General features: G+C 37.9%; 1 protein-coding gene across 2 annotated transcripts in view; it reads right to left on the bottom strand.

Annotated features, from left to right (window-relative positions):
* Window positions 1–1,261: 1,261 nt before the first annotated feature.
* SPRED1 (sprouty related EVH1 domain containing 1) overlaps window positions 1,262–23,392 on the bottom strand; it is a gene marked incomplete at its 5' end in the record, with an annotated part of 129,530 nt that continues 107,399 nt past the window's right edge. For both annotated transcript variants that reach the window (XM_081090536.1, XM_081090535.1), the window contains 2 exons: window positions 1,262–4,264; window positions 6,803–6,904. In XM_081090536.1, coding sequence (XP_080946662.1) covers window positions 3,626–4,264; window positions 6,803–6,904 — 741 coding nt within the window. In that variant the 3' untranslated portion in view covers window positions 1,262–3,625. The remainder of the gene's footprint in view (window positions 4,265–6,802; window positions 6,905–23,392) is intronic.

Consider the following 23,392-nt stretch of genomic DNA (forward strand, 5'->3'; position numbering starts at 1 on the left):
CACTCTTAAAAACATAGTCTAAAGTGTAATCACAAGACTAAAAACAAATTTCAATATAAGAAACACTCTTCAGATTCTTTAAATATAGAGGAAACTACTTTTCTGTATTTGGGAGACTTGTATGGATATTAAGAAACATCTTTGTGGTGTTCAATTAAATGGGGGTTGGAGTTGAGGATGGGAAAGAAAAATAAAAAAGCAAGACTTACCTAAGATATCAGATGGCACTATAACAAGAATTAAAAGTGCATTTGTATTACTTCAAAAGTTCATATTAGGCACTGCTGAATAACCAATGAAAATAGGTAATTTCAAGTTTTCCCTTGCCCCAGCATCCCAGAGACATGAACACATACTCCCTCTGAAGTTGTCTTGATGTAATTGATGTTTATTTTTTTAAAAAATTCTCCCTGACTAGCAATGGGAGGAAAAATAAGAATACCATTTGGTAATGGCTTTAGAAAGTTAAAAGAATTGGTTCTATAAATGCTTCGGCACATCCATTAATTAAGATTGATTGCCAGTTCCAAATATCAATAAAATATTTTAATTCAGGATATATGAGGAAAAAGTGCTTAAAATCTTTCAGCAACCAACAAGACACATTAGGTAAAATATTCCTTTTATAGTCTGAGATATAGATCTTACTCCTGCTTTCTCCGCTTGGCGGCGACCACCACTCAAATAGCCCTTTCCAGGTAATAGTGACGAACCCTGCCAGACCCCAATTGCTACCCCTCGGTTCTGGCCTATAAATCATCCAGTAGGTGGTGCTGAAGTTCCACACCTCATTATTTCTTCAGAAACCTAGAGTTTCCCTCACTAGCCCCCCACTTTCAAGGCAGGAGAAAAATCATTTCCGAATCATCAGGTCTGAACACAACACACCATCAGACCGAAGTCTTCCTTGTCATGCCGTCTAGATGGTTTCATTTTCCATATTTACTATTACATAAGCAGTGCTGTTTAGCCATTTGTTTAAACTACCAGATTAAAAACAGAGAAAGGTTTTAGAAAAGCCGGCTGCCAGTGCAGTGCCAAATCTGTATGCAGAACGAGAAAATGTCCCTGAACACACCTATACACGCTAGAGTAAGAAATTTAAACCGCCCTTCATTTTTCACATACGGATTCTAATTTACTCAAGAGAAACTTTCCACATAGGGATTCAGGTAACATGTCACTAGTTTTCCATACCAATTTAGAAACTGGGTGTGTTAACTATAAAGATCCAAGGTGAAATAAAACCATTTTATCACCATCGTTTTTAATGAAGAAACTTGTTTAAAATTGTAAAGGAAAAAAATGGGGATGGGATGGCAAAATCTTAGCAGCAAAGTGGTTAAAACAATTTGAAAATATTAATGCACAAACATTAAAATATTAAAGCATATATGTTGCATATAAAATACAGTACAGAACCAGAAGTTGCACTATACTGATTAGTGCTTAACAGAAGAAATGATTATATTTGTTCTTCCCAGAAATATATACACAGTCTATTTCCACAGATTTTCCTATATAGCCAGCAAGTTATTTTCTTCAGTTATTCACACCTTGCTCAAACCTGAATTATAAACTCCACACTTACAAATATGAAAATTTATTCATAAGGAAAATCAATATTTCCATTCCATCAGTAAGAAGTAATTTTGAAAGTTAACAGTCTATTCTAGGAAACCGAGTTTAGCTGAAAACTTCAGGGATGAAGATCATCTGGTGCAGCAGCGTCCAAATATATAAACAGTAAAAATAAGACTTAAAACTGCTGCGACAGTGTCACGTTTGGATTTAGTTCATCCAATTGATTTTTAGTACAAAACTAGAAATAACCTCTTCTTCATAACATCTATAGTTATCAATATATTTTTCTTCTTTTCAATGTGAAATAATACTTCAAGATGATCTATATACACAATGTTGTCAGTTCAAGCTGTCATATAAATATAAATGCTTTCTTAAAAAAAGTATTTTACAGACAGATAGTGTTATATACATTGTTCAGTTTGATCTGGGGCAAAAGAAGACAGCTAACACAAGCTTACGTGTGAACGTAAAAAGAATGATACATAAATGACATTTAAAAACGTGCATAGAAAATGAGCTTCGAATGGTAGTGTGATTTTAATGTTTATCACTTCTGAAACTTCAAGCCATTAAAAAGAAAGGCACGCTTCTCAACTTGATCCCTCTAAGGGAATGTTCTTAAAGAACCCTTACTTGATTAGAGTTTAAATGTAACAGTTAAAAAAAAAAAAAAAGAAGACAATTTGATCCCAAAGTACTTTAAATAATTTGTTGGAACACTTATCCAACTACTTTGTAAATAAAACATCCAGTGATACAATGCTCTGCAAAAGAAATAAATTTTTATGTACAAGGTATTTCATTCACAATGTTGGATTAAATACTTTCCTGGGATAGTTTAGCACATACTTTAACATAAAATAATTTTGCTTTTGGCTGGTTTAAATAAAATAAAATGCAACTGAAAAAAGCTACTGGTATTATGTGAATAATGAGCACTGAGGATTAAGCCAAAAAAATTAGTAACACAGCTGAACGAATTCTGGGTTAGCAGAATGATAAACGGAGATCTTAGGAGGAAACTTTTACACTAACCATCCAGTTAAACTTCTTTGTCTTGTGACATATTTGTAAATGCAATATAATTTTTTGAAGGAGGAAACTCTGAAAGAAAACAACTTGCTGGTTGAATACCACAAAAAACAAAACAACAACCCCCAAAACCTCTTTTTTTTTTCTATGTTTACACAATCTCTTTTTATATAAAAATAAGTGTTACATTCCCATCAGAACATTAGACGATTATATCTGTGCTTTAAAAAAAAGTTGGTCACTCAAGGCTATTAGAATATTTTAAAGAATTTTAGATTATCAGAATGTACAGATAGAACTCAATATAAACCGGAGCCAACAGGAAACAAAGATGGAAATATCAAATCATTCACATGGAATAAAAATGTTATATTAATTAGATGAGTAAAATATGCAAAATATAATGGAATGTGACTGTAGATATATGTACATCTACTTCAGAACTAGGAAGGGGAAGAAAAGTTTAATGTCATAATTCGTACCTTGTATTTAGTTAAATATAAACATTTGTTATTTATACATAAAACTGCTTTCAAAAAACAATAAATGATTTAGGTGCACTTGTTTAACTTCTTATAATTTCCAAGTGTTAACTTTTCTTAGATTGAAATCAGCTGTTCCCTAGTGCACTTTTAGTTCATGTCCTAATGAATTCAAACCTTTAGAAGTCCCATCACCTAATGCATAAATATACAAAAATGCCAAAAATTAATCCCTTTTAGTCAGATCATATTTTATGATCCCTTTTTATAGCCAATAACCAGAAATGGTTTCCTTTTGCAAATACGCTTTACAACCTGTAACAAAATGTGCCATGCGCTCAAGGGGAAAGTTAGGCATGGCTGGCATTTGTGAAATGCCAAGAACTGACGAGTGCTGCTTCCTCCACACGTGGCCCCTATGACACCAGGCAAGATTTCATACTGCTTGCCGAAAGCTTCCGCAAATCCAAGTTAACTAATGCCTGGAAACAAAGACTTTAAACTCATTTTGGCCCTAGATCCTTTCATCCAGCAGCCTTATGTTTCCCACCACAACACCCACATGCCTCCCCACAACGATGGCACATTCTCAAAGGGACGTAGCAGCACATACATGGTACAATGAAAGAAAGAGCTACCAGGGCTAACCATCGTAGGCAGAACTTGTCATCGCTAGTGTCACATGAACAGGGATCAGAAAAGTCTCCCTCTGAGTCTGACATACAATGATACAGCATGCTCTCGGCACAGAGCATGCAACTAACTTGATAGATGCATCTTTTAATAGGGTCTGGAGCATCCTGACACTTCCCCCTGCCGTTTTCTTCATGATTAAACCTTTCCTGGCAGTATACGCAGCGAGAACGCTCACCATCTTCTTTTCTTCGTTTTGACTTCTTAAATTTTAATGAGGAAGGCTGTGTCTTAAATACCACAGAGTCTTTGAATGAACTTAACTTAGTCTCATCCCCACAAGAGTACAGATAGTCTGATTTTTTACTGTCTGGTTTAGAAAACTGAATATTGGAGTCAGTATCATCTCTCTCCAAGTCATTTTTCCACATGTCAGGATGCCTGTAGTCCGCATAGCGACGGATTAAGATATCTCGAGGGTTTATTCTGACAATCTCATCCTCATCTTGAAAGCTGACGTGTCGAGGGACCTAAAAAAGGAAGAGATGAAAGCTGCAATAAGGACTGTAAACATGAATTTTATGCGTCAACTTTGCTGGGCCATGGGGCCCAGATATTTGGTCAAACATTACTCTCAATGTTTAAGTACAGATGTTTCTTGGATGAGATTCCCATTTAAATTGGTGGACTATGAAGAGTGAAGATCAGCCTCCATGATATAGGTGAACCTCATCCAATCAGCTGAAGGCCTTAATGGAACAGACTGACTTCAACTCTCCCCTGCTTCTCAAGCCCGACAGCTTACCCTGAAGGGTTTGGAGATGTACCTCCACGATCACATGTGCCAATTCCTTAAAAGAAACCTCTATCTATACACGTCTTATTGGTTCTGTTTCTCTGGTCAATCGTGACTCATCTACTGGTATTGAGAAGTGGGGTGCTGTAACAAATACCTAAAATGTGGCAATGGCTTTGAAACTGGGTAACAGACAGAGGCACAAAAGTTTTGAGGTGCACGTTATAAAAAACCTAGATAGCCTTGAACTTTAAACATAATACTGGATAGTGAAAGGAAGTGGTAAAAAAAAGGGGAAAGAATTGTATTCTAGTGTTTTGTGGAAGGCAGAACTTACAAACATGCTCTGAAGAAAGAGCCAAAGGTGTGGCCCTGGCCGGGCTGGTCAGGTAGGCTGGAGCATTGTCCCGTACACCAAAAGGTTGTGGGTTCGATCCCAACTGGGCGCAATGGATCTGTCTCTCTCTCTCTTTCAAAATCAATAAACATATCCTCGGGTGTGGATAAAAAAAAAAAAAAGAAGAAAATACCAAAGGTGTGGCTAGATAATCATAGGATAAAGAGGTTATGGTGTGACTCATAGATCCTATCAACCATCTCAGCTGAAATGCTGCCAGGTTGGATCTAAGGGGACACAGTTGAGAGGAAATGAATCAAGGTTGTCAAAGTAATAGCATTTACAGGACTGGCAAACAGAGCTATCTGGCTGGGAACATGCATTATCTTTTAAGGGAAGAACTGGAAATGTTGGGGCTGTCTCCTCAGTTCAATAGGATGGGGCCACTTCCTCAGTTCCAGTGGGCCAGGAAGCCCAGGGTCAGGGCCACCCCCCTGAAGGGAAAAAAAATCAAGCCAAAGAGGATTGTTTCTGAGCCTTAAAAAGCTAATGAAATTTGCTCTGTTAAGTTTTGGACTTGTTAAAGAAACCCACGACTCCTTTCTTCTTTCCAGTTTCTCCCTTTTGGAATGGAAATGTCGATTCTGTGCCTTTCCCACCATTATAGTTTGAAGCAGGTAACTGCTCAGGCTTCTCAGGTCCCCAGATAGAAAGGTATTTTGTCTCAGGATGAATCATATTTTGTCTCACCCCACTCTTGATTTAGATGAAACTTAGATGCGACTTGGGACTGAGTGTTGATGCTGGAATGGGTTAAATTTGGGGGCTGCTGTGATGGAGTGAATTTTTGCGTGTGAGAAAGGCATGAATTTAGGGGACCAGAGGGGTAAAATGTGATGGGCTGAACCATGTCCTCTCCAAATTCACAAGCTGAGGCACCAACTTCCACTATCTCAAAAAGTCACTACATTTAGATAAAGGGATTTTAAAAAGGTCATTAAGTTCAAATAAGGCCCTGAGAGTGAACCTTAATCCATCCAATTTGACAGGCGTACTTTTAAGAGGAAATTGGACACAGAGAGAGACACCGGGATATGCACAAAAGAGCAAAGACCAGTGAGGACACACCAAGAAAGTGGCCACTTACAAGCCAAGGAGAGAGGTCCCTGAAGAAACCAAATTGCTAACACTCTGACCTTGGACTTCAGTTTCCAGACTCATAAGAAAATAAGTTCTTGTTGCTCCAGCCATCTAGTCTGTTATGATAGCCCTAGTAAACTACTACAAAGACAAATACTTTTTAAAGCTTGGCTATGTAGGTCTCTGAAAATAACTTAAAATGCACCACACCACATACATATGCATATACATATGCAAATGCATATGCATATGCATACAACCTCCCTCACCCCTCCTTCTGGGTAGACTGTCTCCTTGAGGCCAAGGAGCTAAGTAAATCTTCTGGAGATAAATCACACAAGGGCTAAATCAAAATGATCCTTTTATTTGCCCATTCAGACGGGCTTCTAGAAGTTGCATTTGTATCTCCTGGTCCCAGTCCCTCGACACAGGGACTAGTCTACAAGTAAGCACCTGACCCAGGTTGGGGCAAACTTCTATTCCCCAGATATTTGGCACTGGGACTAAAAAAAATTCCAGGTCTGGGCTAGAGGTGAAGTCCATTAAATTAACTCTGTATAACTCTTACTGGTTCTATCTGGTGATAAATACACTGTTGCTATCCCCCAGACTAACACTAGAAATTTGGATAGAATTTATGTATTAGGGTTTACAAGCACTTATGTAGCAAACCTATACACTAATTTTTTTTTCTTAGTACAATTCAACTATATAGAGAATTAGAAGGACTAGAAAACTTCACTTATATGTTCGTTAGTTATAGTCCCTATCAGAAGATAAACTAAGATAACTTACCTTATTTTGGGACTTTAGGCCTCCACATTCCTTGGATATTTGTCGCTGTGCATAGTCTATGCTTCTGCCCTGAATGTCTAGGCTTGGATGAGTGAACGTTATCTAAAATACAAACAATTTCTACTTAAATGACAATTCCAGAATTTCATAACTTATTAGTAGTTAAGCTTTTCAAAATGTTGAGTCATCCTATTATTATATAAAATTAGGTCTTTCCTTATGCATTTAAAATTTAAATTAAAAAGTAATACAGAATTCTGATTTCTGGTTCTACATGTAAGCACTTTAAAGTTGCCACTCTGTCCTAAGAAGGAAAAAGTGAATAGGAAAAAAAAAAAAAATCAACACTTCTTGGGTCTGTAAGACAGAGAAGGACATAAGGCAAACCACTGCTTCCAAGACTGGAGAGACAGAACAACAGAGCAGACTCATGAGTGATCAATGCCATGGAAACCAGTGCTGGGGCAGGAAAAGCTGAACTGTAATTGATGAACTGCTGGAAGCTCACTGTGGATAATGCTGAGATTCACCTGCAGGAGCTCCACCAGGTCCCCACGGTAAATATCAGAAAAGTCCCAAACGCTTTCAGCAGGAAAAGGGGAAAAAAGAACCGTTTTGAAATTAGGGAGCACACTGTTTTTAACAGAGTCTGCCCCCAGGAGAAATTAGTTAACCAGAGCCTGACCTGCCAGGTGTCATCAGAACCTATCTGACCACACCATCCACCCTAAGCAGAGAAGAAAAAAACTGAGAAATACTTGTGAAGTTCACAGTCCAGAGGCACGGCTCAGACTAAAAGACAGAACAAATCATAGGGCTATAAGAATGCTTCTTCTCCCTACACACTTTACCACTATATTACTAAAGGCCTATTTACAAGCATTTTACCCAGTACATTATGTGGAGCTATAAAAAAACACACACCCAAAAACAAAACAAAAAACAACAACAACAAAACATACGAAAAGGCAACAAAACAAATAAAAACAACAACAACCCATAATTTGAAGAGAAAGAACAAGCATCAGGACCAGATTTGACAGGGATGTTGGAAATGGCAGACCAGGAATTTAAAACAACTATCATTAATACGCTAAGGGTTCTAATGGATAAAGTAAACAGCATGCAAGAACGAATGAGTAATGAAAGCAGAGATGGAAATCCTAAGAACAACAACAAAATGCTAGAGATAAAAAACAAAACAAAACAAAAAAAAACACTAAGAGAAATGAAGAGTGGCTTTGATGAGCTTATTAGAGAGGTAAGAATCTCCGAGTTTAAGAATATCTCAATACATACCTCCAAAACGAAAGCAGAGAACAAAGATAGAAAGAAATGAACAGAATACTGGGGAACCGTGGGACAACTGCAAGAGGCATAACATACATGAAATAGGAATATCAGGAGAAGAAAGGAACAGAAGAAATATTTTAAATAATGTCTGAGAATTTACCCAATTTAATGTCAACCACAGATCCAGGAAGCTCAGAGAAGACCAGGCAGGATAAATGCCCCAAAAAGTAAACATAAGCATGTTTTAAAACTATAAAAAAAAGAAAATCAAAGATAAAGGGAAAATCCTGAAGAAAACAAAACACACACACACACACACACACACACACACACCACAGAGGAAAAAACACTTAAAAAAAAAATAAAGGGGCAAAGATGAGAATTACATCTGACTCAGAAACCATGCAAGGACAAAGAGAGTGGAGTGAAACATTTATAAAGTATTGAGAGAAAAAGCCCACTAACCTACAATTCTCTATGTTGTGAAATTATCTTTCAAAAGTAAAGGAGATAGATATAAAGGCTTTCTCAGGCAAACAAAAATCGAGGAAATTTGTTGCCAGTAGACCTGCAATATGGGAAATGTTAACAGTTCTAAATTTAAAGATAAGGAAAATAATATAGATCAGAAACTTGAATCTACATAAGAATGAAAGAGTACCAAAGAAAATAAAATAAGTAAAAATAAAATAAAACTTTTAATTTTTCTTATTTTAATTGATCTAACAAAAGTTTGTTCAAAAAGACAGCAGCAATGTACTTGATAAAGTACAGTTATATATATCTATATACTGGTATATAAAAGCCTAAGCGACCGTTATGACAGAATGACTGATTGCTATGATGCGCACTGACCACCAGGGGGCAGATGCTCAATGCAGAAGCTGCCCCCAGCCTGCAGGCCCCAATCGCTGATGGGGCCTGCCAGCCAACCTCCCAGGCCCTCACCCGGGCTGGGACAGGGAACCGGGGGTGGGTGGTGGCAGACACAGCCCCTTTCCCAGGGGGGCAGAGGGCTGGCGGTCAACCTCCTGGGTCCCTCTCCCCACCCCTCCCCTGGGCTGGGAGGTCCTGATTGGGGCGGGCCCCAGGCTGGGATGGGGAACTGGAGGTGGGTAGCAGCAGACGTGGGCGGTGAGGGGGGGAAGGGGGGGAACTGCGTGGGCGGCGAGGGGAGGAGGAGGGGGCAGGTAGGGAGGTGGGGAACCACGCGGTGGTGGCGCCTGGGCGGCGAGGCGGGGAACTGCGTGGTGGCGGTGAGGAAAGGAGGCGGGTAACCCGATTGGCCCTGATCACTGGCTAGGCCTAGGGACCCCACTCATGCACAAATTTTGTGCACCAGGCCTCTAGTATGAATATACTTGTATGCTTATATATATATATCAATGAATGACAGCAATGATACAAGGGATGGGAGGGAGGAATTGGGATTATTTTACTACATAAGATACTTGCACTACCTACAAAGTGGTTTAGTATTATTGAAAATAGACATGAATTAATTTCAAATGTATATGGCAAACTGTCAAGCAACCATTAAAAAAAGTTTTTTTAAAAAAATAACTGATATGCAAAAAAGGAGAGAATGAAATCATATAAAATCCTATATAATAAAAACCGAATATTCAAATTGTCCCCTTGGACGGTAGTTCGACTGAGAGACCAGGAGTTCGACCGCTTGCTATGATGTGCATTGACCACCAGGGGGCAGTGCAGAACATGGCGGGCATCTGTGGCACGCTGTGACCTCTTGCCAGCTATCTGGGAGCAGGGGTGACAGGGACAGAGGTGTGGTGAAAATGTGGGGTGTCTGTTGAGCTCGCTCTAACTCCCCCTGCTTCCCTCCCCCAGGAAGCCAGGGCTCGCATGCTGGGGAAGCCCCCACGCTCAGGTGCCAGGTGCCTGCGAGCAGCCCGCCCTGCACCCGCGCAGCCTCTTCCAGGTGAGCTGGGACCGCAGGGGCCAGTCAGCATCCCTGTGGGTTTGTGCAGGAGCCAGTTTGCAAGGCCAGTTGGGAGAGAGCGTACTGCCCGCCTGGCTTCTGTGCAGCACCGCTGGGCAGCCCAGAGGCCCACGCTGCACCCCAGCCCACGGCGTCCGGCCGTGCTCACCGCATCTCTGCGTGGGTACTTGGGCACCATGACTCAGGCAGAGGAGGGTGTGCGGGGATCTGGGGGGCCCAGGTGCTGCCCAGGGTACAGAGGTCAGCTAGGATCTGCCGTTTCATGCCAGACGCTCGAGCTTCGATAGCTGTCCAGGCCTAGGGACCAGACCCCGTGCACGAATTTCATGCACCGGGCCTCTAGTGGTCAATAAATCCACAAAAGACTTTGGGAAAATTAAATACAACAACAGAAATGAAGATCAAGGGTAACAAACAGAAAACTGTACCACATATGATAGAGATTAATCCAACTGTATCAGTAATCACTTTGAACATAATGACCTAAATATTCTAATTAAAAGACACTGAAGAATGAATAAAAAATAAGACCCAAGTATACGTTGTCTATAAGAACAACATATGAGCAATGATATAATGATAAAAGGGCCGATTCTCCAAGAAGACATAACAATCCTTAGCAAGTATGTATTTAACAAAAGTGTGTCAAATTACATGAGGCAAAAACTGTTGGAATTGCAAGGAGAAATAGATGTACCCATTGTTGTAGGTGAAGACGACATGGACAGATCCAACAGGCAGAAAATCACTAAGGACAAATTGAACACATTAACTCTGTCAATCAACTGGATATAACTGATATCTGCAGACGACTAACCCAAGCAGCAGTGTACACATTCTTCTCTATCTCTCATGGAGCCTTAACCCAGATAGACCATATTTTGGGTAAAAAAAACAGATCTTAGAAAAAAAAAAAAAAAAAAAAAGAATTTATACAATGTCTGCTCTCAGACCACAAGGAATTAAACTATAAATGAATGAGAGGAAGGTAATTTAAAAATCTCAATATACGTGTAGCTTAAATAACATACTTCAAAGTAATACATCATGGGTCACAAAGAAATCTGAAAAAACTTAAAAGGTAGTTTGAACTAAATGGAAATAAAAACAAATGATCAAACTTTATGGAATGCAGTAAAACATGTGCTTAGAGAGAAACTGATAGCACTGAATGCATGTAATTAGAAAAAAAGAAACATCTAAAGTCAATAATGTAAGTTCCCACCTTAGCAAAGCAGAAAAAAATTAAGTCCAAAACAAGAAAAGAATAAGAATTAGAATAGAAATCAATACTGAGTATTAATGAAATAAAAAACTAATTCTTTGAAAAGATGAACAAAACTGACAAGCCTATAGTCAGGCTAAGTAAAAGAGAGAGGACACAAATTATTAATATCGGCAATAAAAGAGGGAATATCACTACATATACCATGGAAATTACAAGGTTAATAAAAGAACATTATGAACAACTCCATGGCCACAAACCTGATAGCCAAGGTGAAATGGACTGATTCCTTGAAAGGCACTATCTGCCCAAACTCAACAGACAATGTGAATAGGACTGTATCTATTTAAGAAGCTGAATCAGTAATTTTTCAAAATAGAAAGCACCAAGGAAAATACACCTCTCCCAAGACATATGAACAGCCAAGAGATATATGAAAAGATGTTCAGCCTCACTGGCAATCAGGGAAATGCAAATGAAAACCACAGTGAGATACCTACCACCGTATGCTTGTCAGAGCGGCCATTGTCCATAAGACAAGCAGTAAGTGTTGGAGAGGTTTTGGAAAAAAGGGAACCCTCATTCATTGCTGGTGGGAATGTAAACTGGTACAACCACTATGGAAAGCAGTCTGGCGATTCCTCAAAATATTAAGAATAGAGCTACCATATGACCCAGCAATCCCTCCTCTGGGTATATACCCCCAAAAACTCGAAATCATGTATTCACAAAGATATATGCACCCCTATGTTCACTGCAGCATTATTCACGGTGGCCAAGACATGGAAACAACCAAAGTGCCCTGCGATAGCGGACTGGATAAAGAAGATGTGGTACATAGACATAATACTACTCAGCCATAAGAAAGGATGAAGCAGTGCCATTTACAACAACATGGATGTACCTTATGCTAAGTGAAATAAGTCAGTCAGAAAAAGCTAAAAATCATGATTTCACTCATATGTGGGATATAAAACTGAAACTCATGGACACAAACAGCAGTGTGGTGGTTTCCAGAGGTAAGGGGGGGGGGGGGTAAGAGGAGAAGCGGGTCATAATATAAGGTGACAGGAGAAGATTTGACTATGGGTGGTGGGCACACGGTACAATATACAGATATTGTAACATAGAAACCCACACCTAAAACATACATGTTCATGTTGACCAATGTCACCCCAATCAATTTAATGAAAGAAAGAAAAGAAAGCATCAGCTCCAGAAGGATTTACTGTAGAAATCTACCAAACATTTAAGGAACAAGTTACACCCAATTTCTACTATCTTATACAGAAGATCCAAAAAAGAAATACTTCCTACCTCATTCTATGAGGCCAACATTACCCTAATACTAAAACCAGACAAAAACATTACAAAAAAACCACACAAAAACTCCTGCAACCAGTAAGCGAACTATAGCAAAGTACAGGATACAAGGTTAATACACAATAGCCAAACACTTTCTTATATCAACAATGAATAAGAAGAATTTGATATGTAACAAAATATGTACAAGATCCATATGTGAAAAGCCACAATATTCTGATGAACAAATTTAAACAAGTAGATGCAAGGTATTCCCATGTTCATATACTGGTGGTAACTTCCACTTTTTTTTGGCTTTGTATTAATTTACACACACAAATGCATGCATGCATATATGTGGGTCTTTAAATTTTTTAACAGGACCTTTTGCACTGTGCCTTGCTTTTCTATACTTAATGATACACCATGGACCCTTTTCTATGTTTTCTAAAAAATATTTTTATTGAATTTAGAGAGAGAGGGAGAGTGAGGGAGAAAGGGAGAAAGAGAGACAGTGATGTGAGAGCAAAACATCAATCTGCTGCCTCCTGCATGCCCGCTACTGGGGAATCAAACCTGCAACATTTTAGAGCATGGGAAGACACTCAACCAATGGAGCCATAGCAGCCAGGTCAACTTTTCTCTATTTATACATATACCTCTAATCTTATTCTTTTTTTTAATTTTATTTATTTTTATTTTTTTGTTTTGTCTTTTTTCTAACCTTATTCTTTTCGTGTTTCATTGAATGAATAACAATTTATTTAACTAGTCTAATTAGTTAAATAACATACACATAGGCTTTTCCCAGTCTTCGGATGCTATAAACAGCATTGTAACAAATGTTCTTACACATTTACTTTTAATACACATGTCCAAGTACATATGTATCACAAATTCCTAAAATAGAATTGCTGAAGTTAAAAGTTTGTACACTTCAGCCCTAACCCGTTTGGCTCAGTGGATAGAGCATAGGCCTGCAGACTGAAGAGTCCCAGGTTCGATTCTGGTCAAGGGTATGTACCTTGGTTGCGGGCACATCCCCAGTAGGAGGTGTGCAGGAGGCAGCTGTTTGATGTTTCTCTGGCATCGATGTTTATAATTCTCTATCTCTCTCCCTTCCTCTCTGTGAAAAAAATCAATAAAATATATTTTAAAAAAAGTTTGTATACTTCAGTTAAAAAAAGAATTTAAAATGGATATATCCAACTCGAACCACCTACTTTGTAGTGTCTTAAACATAGAAGAAAGTTTAATAAAATTAGTTAATGAAAAGTTACCTCATTCCCAACCTTGTTTCCTATAGCTTTAAAATTTTACTTTCATTAGCACCTTAATCACATAGAACATAAAGAGAAAAAAAAAGCATTTAAGTTTTAATTGTGCTATAGAACTAAAGGATTGATGTGGGATGAAGTGGATTCTGGAGTTTGTTTTTTCTAATCTGTCTTTATTATCCATTCTCCCATGCCTCGTTACCTCTACCCAGGATGAAAAATTATGAGCTCACACTTCCCACTCCATTTTCCTTTTAGTTTCAATATTCAAGTATGATGTCCCCCCAAAATGTATACACACTTTAACAGCTGATAGCTCAATTTTGAAAATGAAATGTATTTTAATAAACACTGCCTTTATAATTATTCAAAGTGTGTGTATACCTATAAACTTGATTTCCTAATAAGTAGATAGTATTAGTCTCTATGGAAGGCATAATGAAGTACAAAAATGGCTCTTATCCTCATGGGTCGGATGATAAAGCATACAAATACAACTGAAGGTAAAATATGTAAGAATTCAGGATTAATGGAGGAAGGAATCACTATGATTAAATGGTCTGAAAAAGATTCATAAAGAAAAAGAAACTGAAAGTAAACAACAAATAAAGTAAGCATTTGTTCAATTTTTTAAAAAAGATGGAAGAGAATTATAGAAAAGGAAGCAGAGAGAAACATTTTTGTTTTTTCCCCGATAGATGTATTTCTTATAATAAATACAATGACATGTATTAAATATATATTCTTGAGGTTTATTTTTTATAGTAAAAATGTCCACTTTTTGACTTATTACTCCAATTTCACTTTCAGAAAAAAAGTCACAAACAGCACCAAAACACATGCACTTTGAAACTACCCGAGTTATCAGAGTAGTTAATAATGTTAATCCTTCCACACAATCTTTACATGAAAACAAAAATGGACAATGCTGACTTTTTACATTTATTAAGCACAGATGCTTGCTGTAAGATACACCCCAACTCACCCCTGCTTTTTAATGTGATGCTACTGCTACAGGCTTTCAGAAGAATTTCTTTGCTGAAAAAGCCATGGGAGGTGCTTCTTCAAAGTTGTTCACAAACGAAATTTTAAGAGGATTACATTTACAATGGCAACAGCACAAAATAGTGCAAAGCAGCTCAGAAAAAACACATATCTTTTCATGAAGAAAATGCAAAGCTTTAATGAGAGATATTGAATAGTTAAACATAGGGATATATCATATTTATAAATAAGAAGGTTAAATTGTCCCTAAAACTAACAGAGATTCAGTGTAATTAAAATACAAACTGTAAATGGGTTTTTCATCAAATGTGATTAGCTGACTAAAAGTTTTGCAAGAGTAAACAGCCAAAACTTTTTTTTACTCTAAGAGGAACAAAAATGTAGGTAGGGGTATTTTAATTATACAGATATTAAGACTTCTGTATAATTTACTTCACAGAGCTAAAGTAATTCTACAATAAAGAAGATCAGATTAGAGAAACCAAGAAACATGGAATATGGAAAATTTGATATATGATAGATACGGCACTCCCTGACCCCAATAAACGGTGCTGAAGCAATTAATTATACACATGGTAAAAATAAAACTGGATTCCTATCACAGAAGAGAAATCAGTTTAAGCTGGGTTATAGTCAAAACTAAAATTTTTAGTACAAAATAGGGAGAAAATCTTTGAAACAAGGATAGGGAGGCATTTATATAAAAACCACCAGGAAAAGAATAAATTCAATTGCATTAAAATTTAGAATATCTGTTCACCAAACCCATATAGAAAATGAAAAACAACTACAAACTAGAAGATACTGGCCACAAAGAAAACTGAAAAAGGAGAAGTGACACAGAAAATTTTATTACCCAGTAACAAGGTTATTATATAAGAACATGTAGCTAAAATTAGTTTGTAAAGGAACAACCATGGCTATTTCCATAATCTTTCAAATGCTCAAGATATATGGCTTGCGCTCATAGAACACATGAATCCCCTAGACCAGTGGTAGGCAAACTCATTATTCAGTAGAGCCAAATATCAACAGTACAACGATTGAAATTTCTTTTGAGAGCCGAATTTTTTAAACTTAAACTATATAGGTAGGTACATTGTTATTAACTTAATTAGGGTACTCCTAAGGCTTAGGAAGAGACACACTCAAGGGGCCAAAGAGCGGCATGTGGCTCACGAGCCGCAGTTTGCCGGCCACCGCAGTGGTTCTCAACCTTCCTAATGCCGCGGCCCTTTAATATAGTTCCTCATGTTGCGGTGACGTCTAACCATAAAATTATTTTCGTTGCTACTTCATAACTGTAATTTTGCTACTGTTATGAATCGTAATGTAAATATCTGATGTGCAGGATGTATTTTTATTGTTACAAATTGAACATAATTAAAGCATAGTGATTAATCACAAAAACAATATGTAATTATATATGTGTTTTCCGATGGTCTTAGGCGACCCCTGTGAAAGGGTCATTCGACCCCCAAAAGGGTCGCGACCCACAGGTTGAGAACCGCTGCCCTAGACTAATTTATCCCAGAATCTTTTGTAGCATATCAACCTCAAAAGCCCATTCCTATATTCCCTAAAAAAACCTCTTGTGCATGAATAGCTGAGGACAAGAAAGTTTGTACTAGCGGTATGTCTAATAACAACACAATTATGGAAACATCTGAAATATCTACTGGCAGAAAAAAATAAGTGATAGAACTATCAAAAAAGCATAGGAAATCTAAGCAAACAAAATCCAAGGCAATGATAACCTCTAGGATGAAGACACGTAGATAGTAATGGGGGTTCCTTTCTGTAAGTTTGGTGGCTTCTCAGGTGTTCATTACATATATTGTTTTCTTTGTATTAAATATGTTATAAATCTTTGATCATAAACTCATTGATGTAGGCAGTCTTACTTCTCTATAGTTAAGTAAGCTCCAGAAACTTGAAAGCAAAACTGAAAAAAGAGCCATAATGGTTTCTAGGGCTATTAGACTTAACTAAAACCTGAATGAGAGCATTAGCATTTTGAAAGATTGTACCTATCCATCAAAAGGATTTAAATAGCCCATGAAAACTAGTAAGTGAGTCAAAAACAAACACTGCAGGGAAAAACCTAAGCTAATCCTAAGTGACAATTCTCCATTGGTTGGTCTCACTTCTGCAGACCTAGTGAGCTGAAGCACGCATCTGCCTTTGTTTCAAACTTTTTCAAAGATGTGTGTTTAGTGAATCCTTTGGAAGATATAGTGTCTAGAAGTTAGATTGTTTAGTATCCAATATAACAAAAACAAGTCTTCTTCCATGGCAAAAGTCAGGCAGACTTATCGCCCAGTAGAAAACACTTGGGTGAGAGAGAGAGAGAGAGAGAGAGAGAGAGAGAGAGAGAGAGAGAGAGAGAGAGAGAGAGAGAGAGAGAGAGAGACACGCATGCCACATCCACCTGAGCAGCTCAGAACTGTCCCCATGCAACTTGGGAGGCTAGGGAACCAACACAAAATGAATCTCATGCTGCTTATTGTACTGTGAGTTAATGAAGTCCTTTGTCTCTGATTTAATGGTCTTTTGTCTCTGGGCAGCATCTATACAACTGGCAAGTTAACGTATTAGCTTTTAAGTAGTGTAAAATCTTAGGCTTCATATTTCTTGACAGTGAGGAAGTACTGTAGTCTAGTCCTTCAGCTGTTCCTCCTTGTAGAGAAGGGTCTATCAATCTACCCCAGTTGAATGCAATTAAACATTCAAAGCATTTAATTACCCCGTTGAGCATATACAAACAAAGGTACCTTTTGACAATGATGTAGTATTTCATGAAGACCTACTTTATGGAGACAATATACCAAACAATGTTTAAACACCTAGTTATGCAAACTCACACAACATAACTCTTGTTTCTCTGTGTCACATCAATCTTGGAGGTAAGGGAAAGTATCAATAGTAAAGAAGCTGGAATTCAGATCCAAACAATCTGGCTGGCTATCTGCCAAACACTGCTCACTCTCCTCTCTGCAGTTACCTAGCATTATTTTGTACTTTTCTCCATGGTGATTACTTCAACCCCGCACACTATCATCACTGCCATTCTGGAAGAGTCCAGGTCTTTCCCCTCCCATCAAAAAAAATAAAATAAAATAATAATAATAATTAATTAACTAAAAAAAAAAAAAGCTTTAAGTTTATAGTTCCCTCAGCCAAAGAAGGCAGGCCAAGCAAATTCCCAGGATTTGGATGATGAATATTAGTTAGTCTATTGTTAAGTTTGTGTTTCATTCACCAGGTGTTTTTTATTGCTGCTCAACTACATGAATCAGTGGCCTGGTTCAGAATGCGCACATCTTCACTTTCTCCTCCTGAGGGATGAGTTTTTCTGTTCATTACTCAAGATACTAAAGCATATTTTTATTTAAAAGTGTTAAAGTGGGTATGTTATTTCCTAAGATGCCTGAACGTTATGGGCAAATATAACTACAGATAATGTTCTGATATCCCAAAATTCCTGAAAAGGATATGCAAATCAGTTTCAGCTTTTACTCTTGATATTAATTTGCTCAAAGTAAAATTGGTTTAGGATTACTTTTTTCTTTCTGGTACAAATATCTTAATACAATTTTTTCTTGCATTCTTATAAAATTTCATAATAAGCTTAGGCAAAATGCATTAAATTACAGATAATTTCTATCCCCAAAATGAGGCAGTTTGTCAATAGTGGTTGTTGTGAGGATTAAAATGACTTATATAATTAAAGTGCTTTAAGTATCCAGCACATAGCACGTACCAGCTATGATAAAGATTAAAAAACTATAATTAGATTTAATGAAAGTGCCTATTTACCATAGGGAAACATTTTAATCTGAGCTAGAAGAAAAATGAGGAGGAGGAGAAGAGGAAGAGAAGAAAACTTACCATTTCTAAATAAGAATTCCAATAATTCAGTAATTACTAACCTAGTGACTTTGTTCAGGTACTTAATGATTCTATACATGAATTTCCTCACTGATAAAAACTAAAAATATTGGCTCTGTTCAAATAAAATATTGGACTCAAAAGCACTAAGTGAAGCACTGAAGGACTATAAAATTTCATTCTTATTTTTAACAGTCTTCTCAATTTCCTAAGACAGTTACAGAGGTGGAATACATTAAGTGTTCTATGAATTTTTCTATTCAACAGCTATTCTGAACTTCAGAGTCACCCTCCCCAAAGTGAATGATTCTCAGAAATTTGAGTGTTGCTTTCAGTAATATTTTTATTTTCTGTAGAAATTAATGAAAAACACCAGGCAGGAATACAAACAGGTTTCATTTTGCCACTTCACATACCATTTCTTCTATAACACATCAGAGGGAGAAATGTCAGGAATATCAGTATAAATTAAGTTCCACTGCACTAGGAAAACAGAAACACTCATGTGTTTGACAGAACAAAAAATAAGACAATCAAACACTACCAAAGAAACAAGATTCTTCTCCTGTCTTTTGGGAAGAAAAAAGTCCCCCTAAGGATGGATGGACAAAACTAATGTTTCAAAAATGGCCAACACGAAAGTTAAAGGGGCTACAAAATCCCTGATATAGGAAAAGTAAAATTTAAGTTAATTTAAAACTATCTGATTACAAGAAATGTTTAGGATAATCATCACAAAAATTTAGATAACAGGATCCATACTGTTACTGTGACTCTTGCTGAGACCAATTTTCCTGAGTGACCAAAGTTTCTATAGCAGTGGTTCTCAACCTTCTGGCCCTTTAAATACAGTTCCTCATGTTGTGACCCAACCATAAAATTATTTTCGTTGCTACTTCATAACTGTATTGTTGCTACTGTTATGAATCGTAATGAAAATATCTGATACGCAGGATGGTCTTAGGCGACCCCTGTGAAAGGGTCGTTCAACCGCCAAAGGGGTCGCGACCCACAGATTGAGAACTGCTGTTCTAGAGGGTTAAAGTACTTATTTAGAAAGAAGGGGGAGAGGGGAACCCCATAGCCACATTAACTATGGAGGTCCCTCCCTTTCTTTTCCACTGGGACCCTAAACAGCATTGAAGTTTCCTAGTATTTCATCTATGTCTTACTGAGTCTTTAATCCAGTAAGATCATAAAGTAAATGTTTCAGAAGAATATTATGTTCTGGAACTAGAAGTTGCTATCTCTGGAACTAGAAGTTTTATCTTTATGCCAGATCAACACAGCTACCAATCAGATCAATTACCATGCCTCTTTCACTGAAAAACAACACTCGTTCACAAGCATATCTGTATCTGTACCTGCACAAACGCGCGCGCACACATACACACACAACACACACTGTCTGAGAATTAACTAACTACTGGTCCTAACCTGAGGCAAAGGCTGAAATATCAAACCTTTGGATCTGACCTGCTGGGTTCCTCTCTCTACTTGAGGAAAACTCACGATATATCAGTCCTTTTCAAGGAACACTAAAGATGTACAAGATCAAATTCCACACCAATTTATAGCTTGTTGTGCATAAATAAATGACAACAAAAACAGAACACATTAACTTTTCACTCTATCCTACTATTTTATGTTAAAAACAAGCAGCAGCAATAACAACAAAATTAGACATAGTTTCTTAAAATATACATAGTTCTTCAACTTACATTTTCATACTATTTCAAATCACCATAATGTTTAAAAACTTATTTTCTTTTCATTGTTTTTCATTTAAATTTATCATTTATTCCTCTTACTGCTTTACTTTTTAAAAGTTTTGTTTTTTAAAGAATTGTTTTCCTTTTTTATTCTGCTTTTCTTTATATTTTTACCAGAGGCCCGGTGCACGAATTCGTGCATGGGTGGGGTCCTTCAGGGTGACCTGAGGGGATCAGGCCCCAGCTTGTGGCCCCAGCCTTGCAGCCCCTCCTGGCACCCTGCCTTGGCCTGGCGCTGCCCCTCACCTGCTCCACCATTCTGCCTGTGGGGCGATTGATTGGGGCCGGGCCCCCACCTGGCTCCCTCAGCGCCTGAGAGCCAGAGAGCAGCCCCGCCCCTCACTTCTGCCCCCTGGTGGTCAGCACACGTCATAGCAAGTGGTCAAATGACCACCTGAGGGAATAATTTGCATATTAGGCTTTTATTATATAGGACTAGAGGCCCGGTGCACGAATTCGTGCATGAGTGGAGTCCCTCGGCCTGGCCAGCAATCAGGGCCATGGGAGGTTGGCTGGGGCGGTGGGGGGAACTGCAGGCAGTTGGCTGGCCTGGGGGAGGAGCTGCGAGAGGCTGGCAAACTGGGGGGAGGGGCCACAGAAGGTTGGCTGTGGGAGTGCACTGACTACCAGGGTGCAGCTCCTGTGTTGAGCATCTGTCCCCTGGTGGTCAGTGCATATCATAGCAATCGGTTGACAAGTCCGGTTGTTCAGTTGCTTAGGCTTTTATATATATAGATACTTTTAATTTCCTAATCCACATAAATTTTGGAATTTTGTCTTTATACTTCATCTCCTTCATCACTAATAAGTATCATAATTTTATCCTTAATTTCTCAGTTTGTTCCAAATTTAGTTTTAAAATTTTAACTACTTCTAATATTTATTATTTATTTATTTATTTTTAACTATTTTTCTAAAAGTACTGCTTTTATTTACTTCCTCTTGATTTTTAAAATTTTATATCTCATTTATCCTGGCTGTCAGGACAAATCATGTCTGTTACAGCCACTAAATAATCATTACAGTTTAATCATGACATACATTATTCAGAATATAAGTGGCTATGTGTTCTAAAATACCTGTGGTTGCCCTAGCCAGTTTGGCTCAGTGGATAGAGTATCGGCCTGTGGACCAAAGGGTCCCGGGTTCGATTCGTCAAGGACATGTACCTTGGTTGCAGGCTCCTCCCCAGCCCAGGCCCTGGTCAGGGCATGTGTAGGAGGCAACCAATCGATATGTTTCTCTCATATCAATGTTTCTCTCTGTCTTTCCCTCTCTATTCCACTCTCTCTAAAAATCAATGGAAAAATATCTTCAGGTGAAGAGTAATTAACACACACACACACAAATAAAATAAAATGTCTGTGGTCTATAACACATAACCCTTGGATATTAGGCAAATCATTTACTCTATGCTCTCTGACAGGAGTGGGACGTGGTAGCAGTGTTGTATTAGTGGTAACAGAGGTAACCTTCCCCAATCTTCTCCATCTCAGAATAAATAGCATTATTGCCCACCCAACTGCTTGGACCTCAAACTCAGAAGTCATCCCTGACTCTCTTTCCCTCATGTTCCCTATGTAACCTATTATCAAGAGTGTGTTTTTTTGCTCTTCCACCAGAATTATCCCTAATCCAGCCAGTTCTCATCCTCTCTACCTAATCCAAATCAGCAATATCATTTACCTGGACAAAAACAATAGCCTTCAAATTGATCTTAATTCCACTCGTGACCATACCCTACCTGCCCATTCTCCACACAGGAGCTGTGCTTTAAAAATGCAAATGAGACCTTTACTGAAGATTAATAACCTTCCAACAGCTTCCCATTAAAACCAGAATAACATCCCAAGTCCTCATAATAACCTATATACACTATCCGAACACTATCAGGTTCTCTAACTGTAATTTGTATGTTTTACTACCACCTTAATTCAGTAAACTAGAGCCAATAGGCCTTTCAGTCCCACTACCATTTTCTTTACAATTACTGGGAAATATTATTGGTTATTAAAACTTTTATTGTCCGTCTCTCTCACTAGCATTTATATCCTTTGCGAAGCTAGGGCTCATTCATATCTATCTTGTTCACAGCTATTCCTAGGGCTTAGACCAGATGCCTGGTACACAGGTGTTCTAACATTTATCACATGCACACATATCACATATGTATCAATGTATGTGTGAATATGAAGGTCTTTTTAAGCCCCTAAAATAAACACTGTGGGAATAAGTTTTATTATTATTGCTATTTACATATGAGGAAACAGGAAGACAGAGAGCATTAGTAGCTTTGCAATTCTAAGTAAGTTAAAAAGCCAGGAATTAAAGTTAGATCTGCCTCTGACTAAAGCCCAAGATCTTACTCAGAAATTTCCATCCAGGGAATAGCTTTTCCTTAATGCCTACTTTGAGTCTAATAAGTAAACAGAGCTTAAAGAAAAATGGCAGAATAACAAGTCTATGCAGGAAATGTAAAATTCACAACTCCAATTTACACAAAGCAGCAAGAAGCATCTTCTTACTCAAAGGGTGTGAAGATTAGCCAAGTAACTCTCCTCCCAAACAGCCACAACTATGACTAAACCAGGATCTGGCATGGACACAAAGGCAAGCCATAAGCTTATAAGATAGACTGGAACAGAGCTCTGTCTAAAAGCGGCAATGTTGGATAAAATGCACATCCTATATCCTCTCTGCCTAACCTGTCCACCCTGTAACCCTGGAATGGACAGCTGTATAGGCTATAATATCCTATCCTAAACCGAGTCAATCAGCTTTCTTCTTGTAAGAATATGGCACCGACTACAGGGATATAATATAACTACTGAACCAGCTCAAAATGGTTCTATCCTGTTTAAC

The sequence above is a fragment of the Myotis nattereri genome (genome assembly GCF_964212035.1).
Source record: "Myotis nattereri genome assembly, chromosome: 1".
NCBI lineage: Eukaryota > Metazoa > Chordata > Mammalia > Chiroptera > Vespertilionidae > Myotis > Myotis nattereri.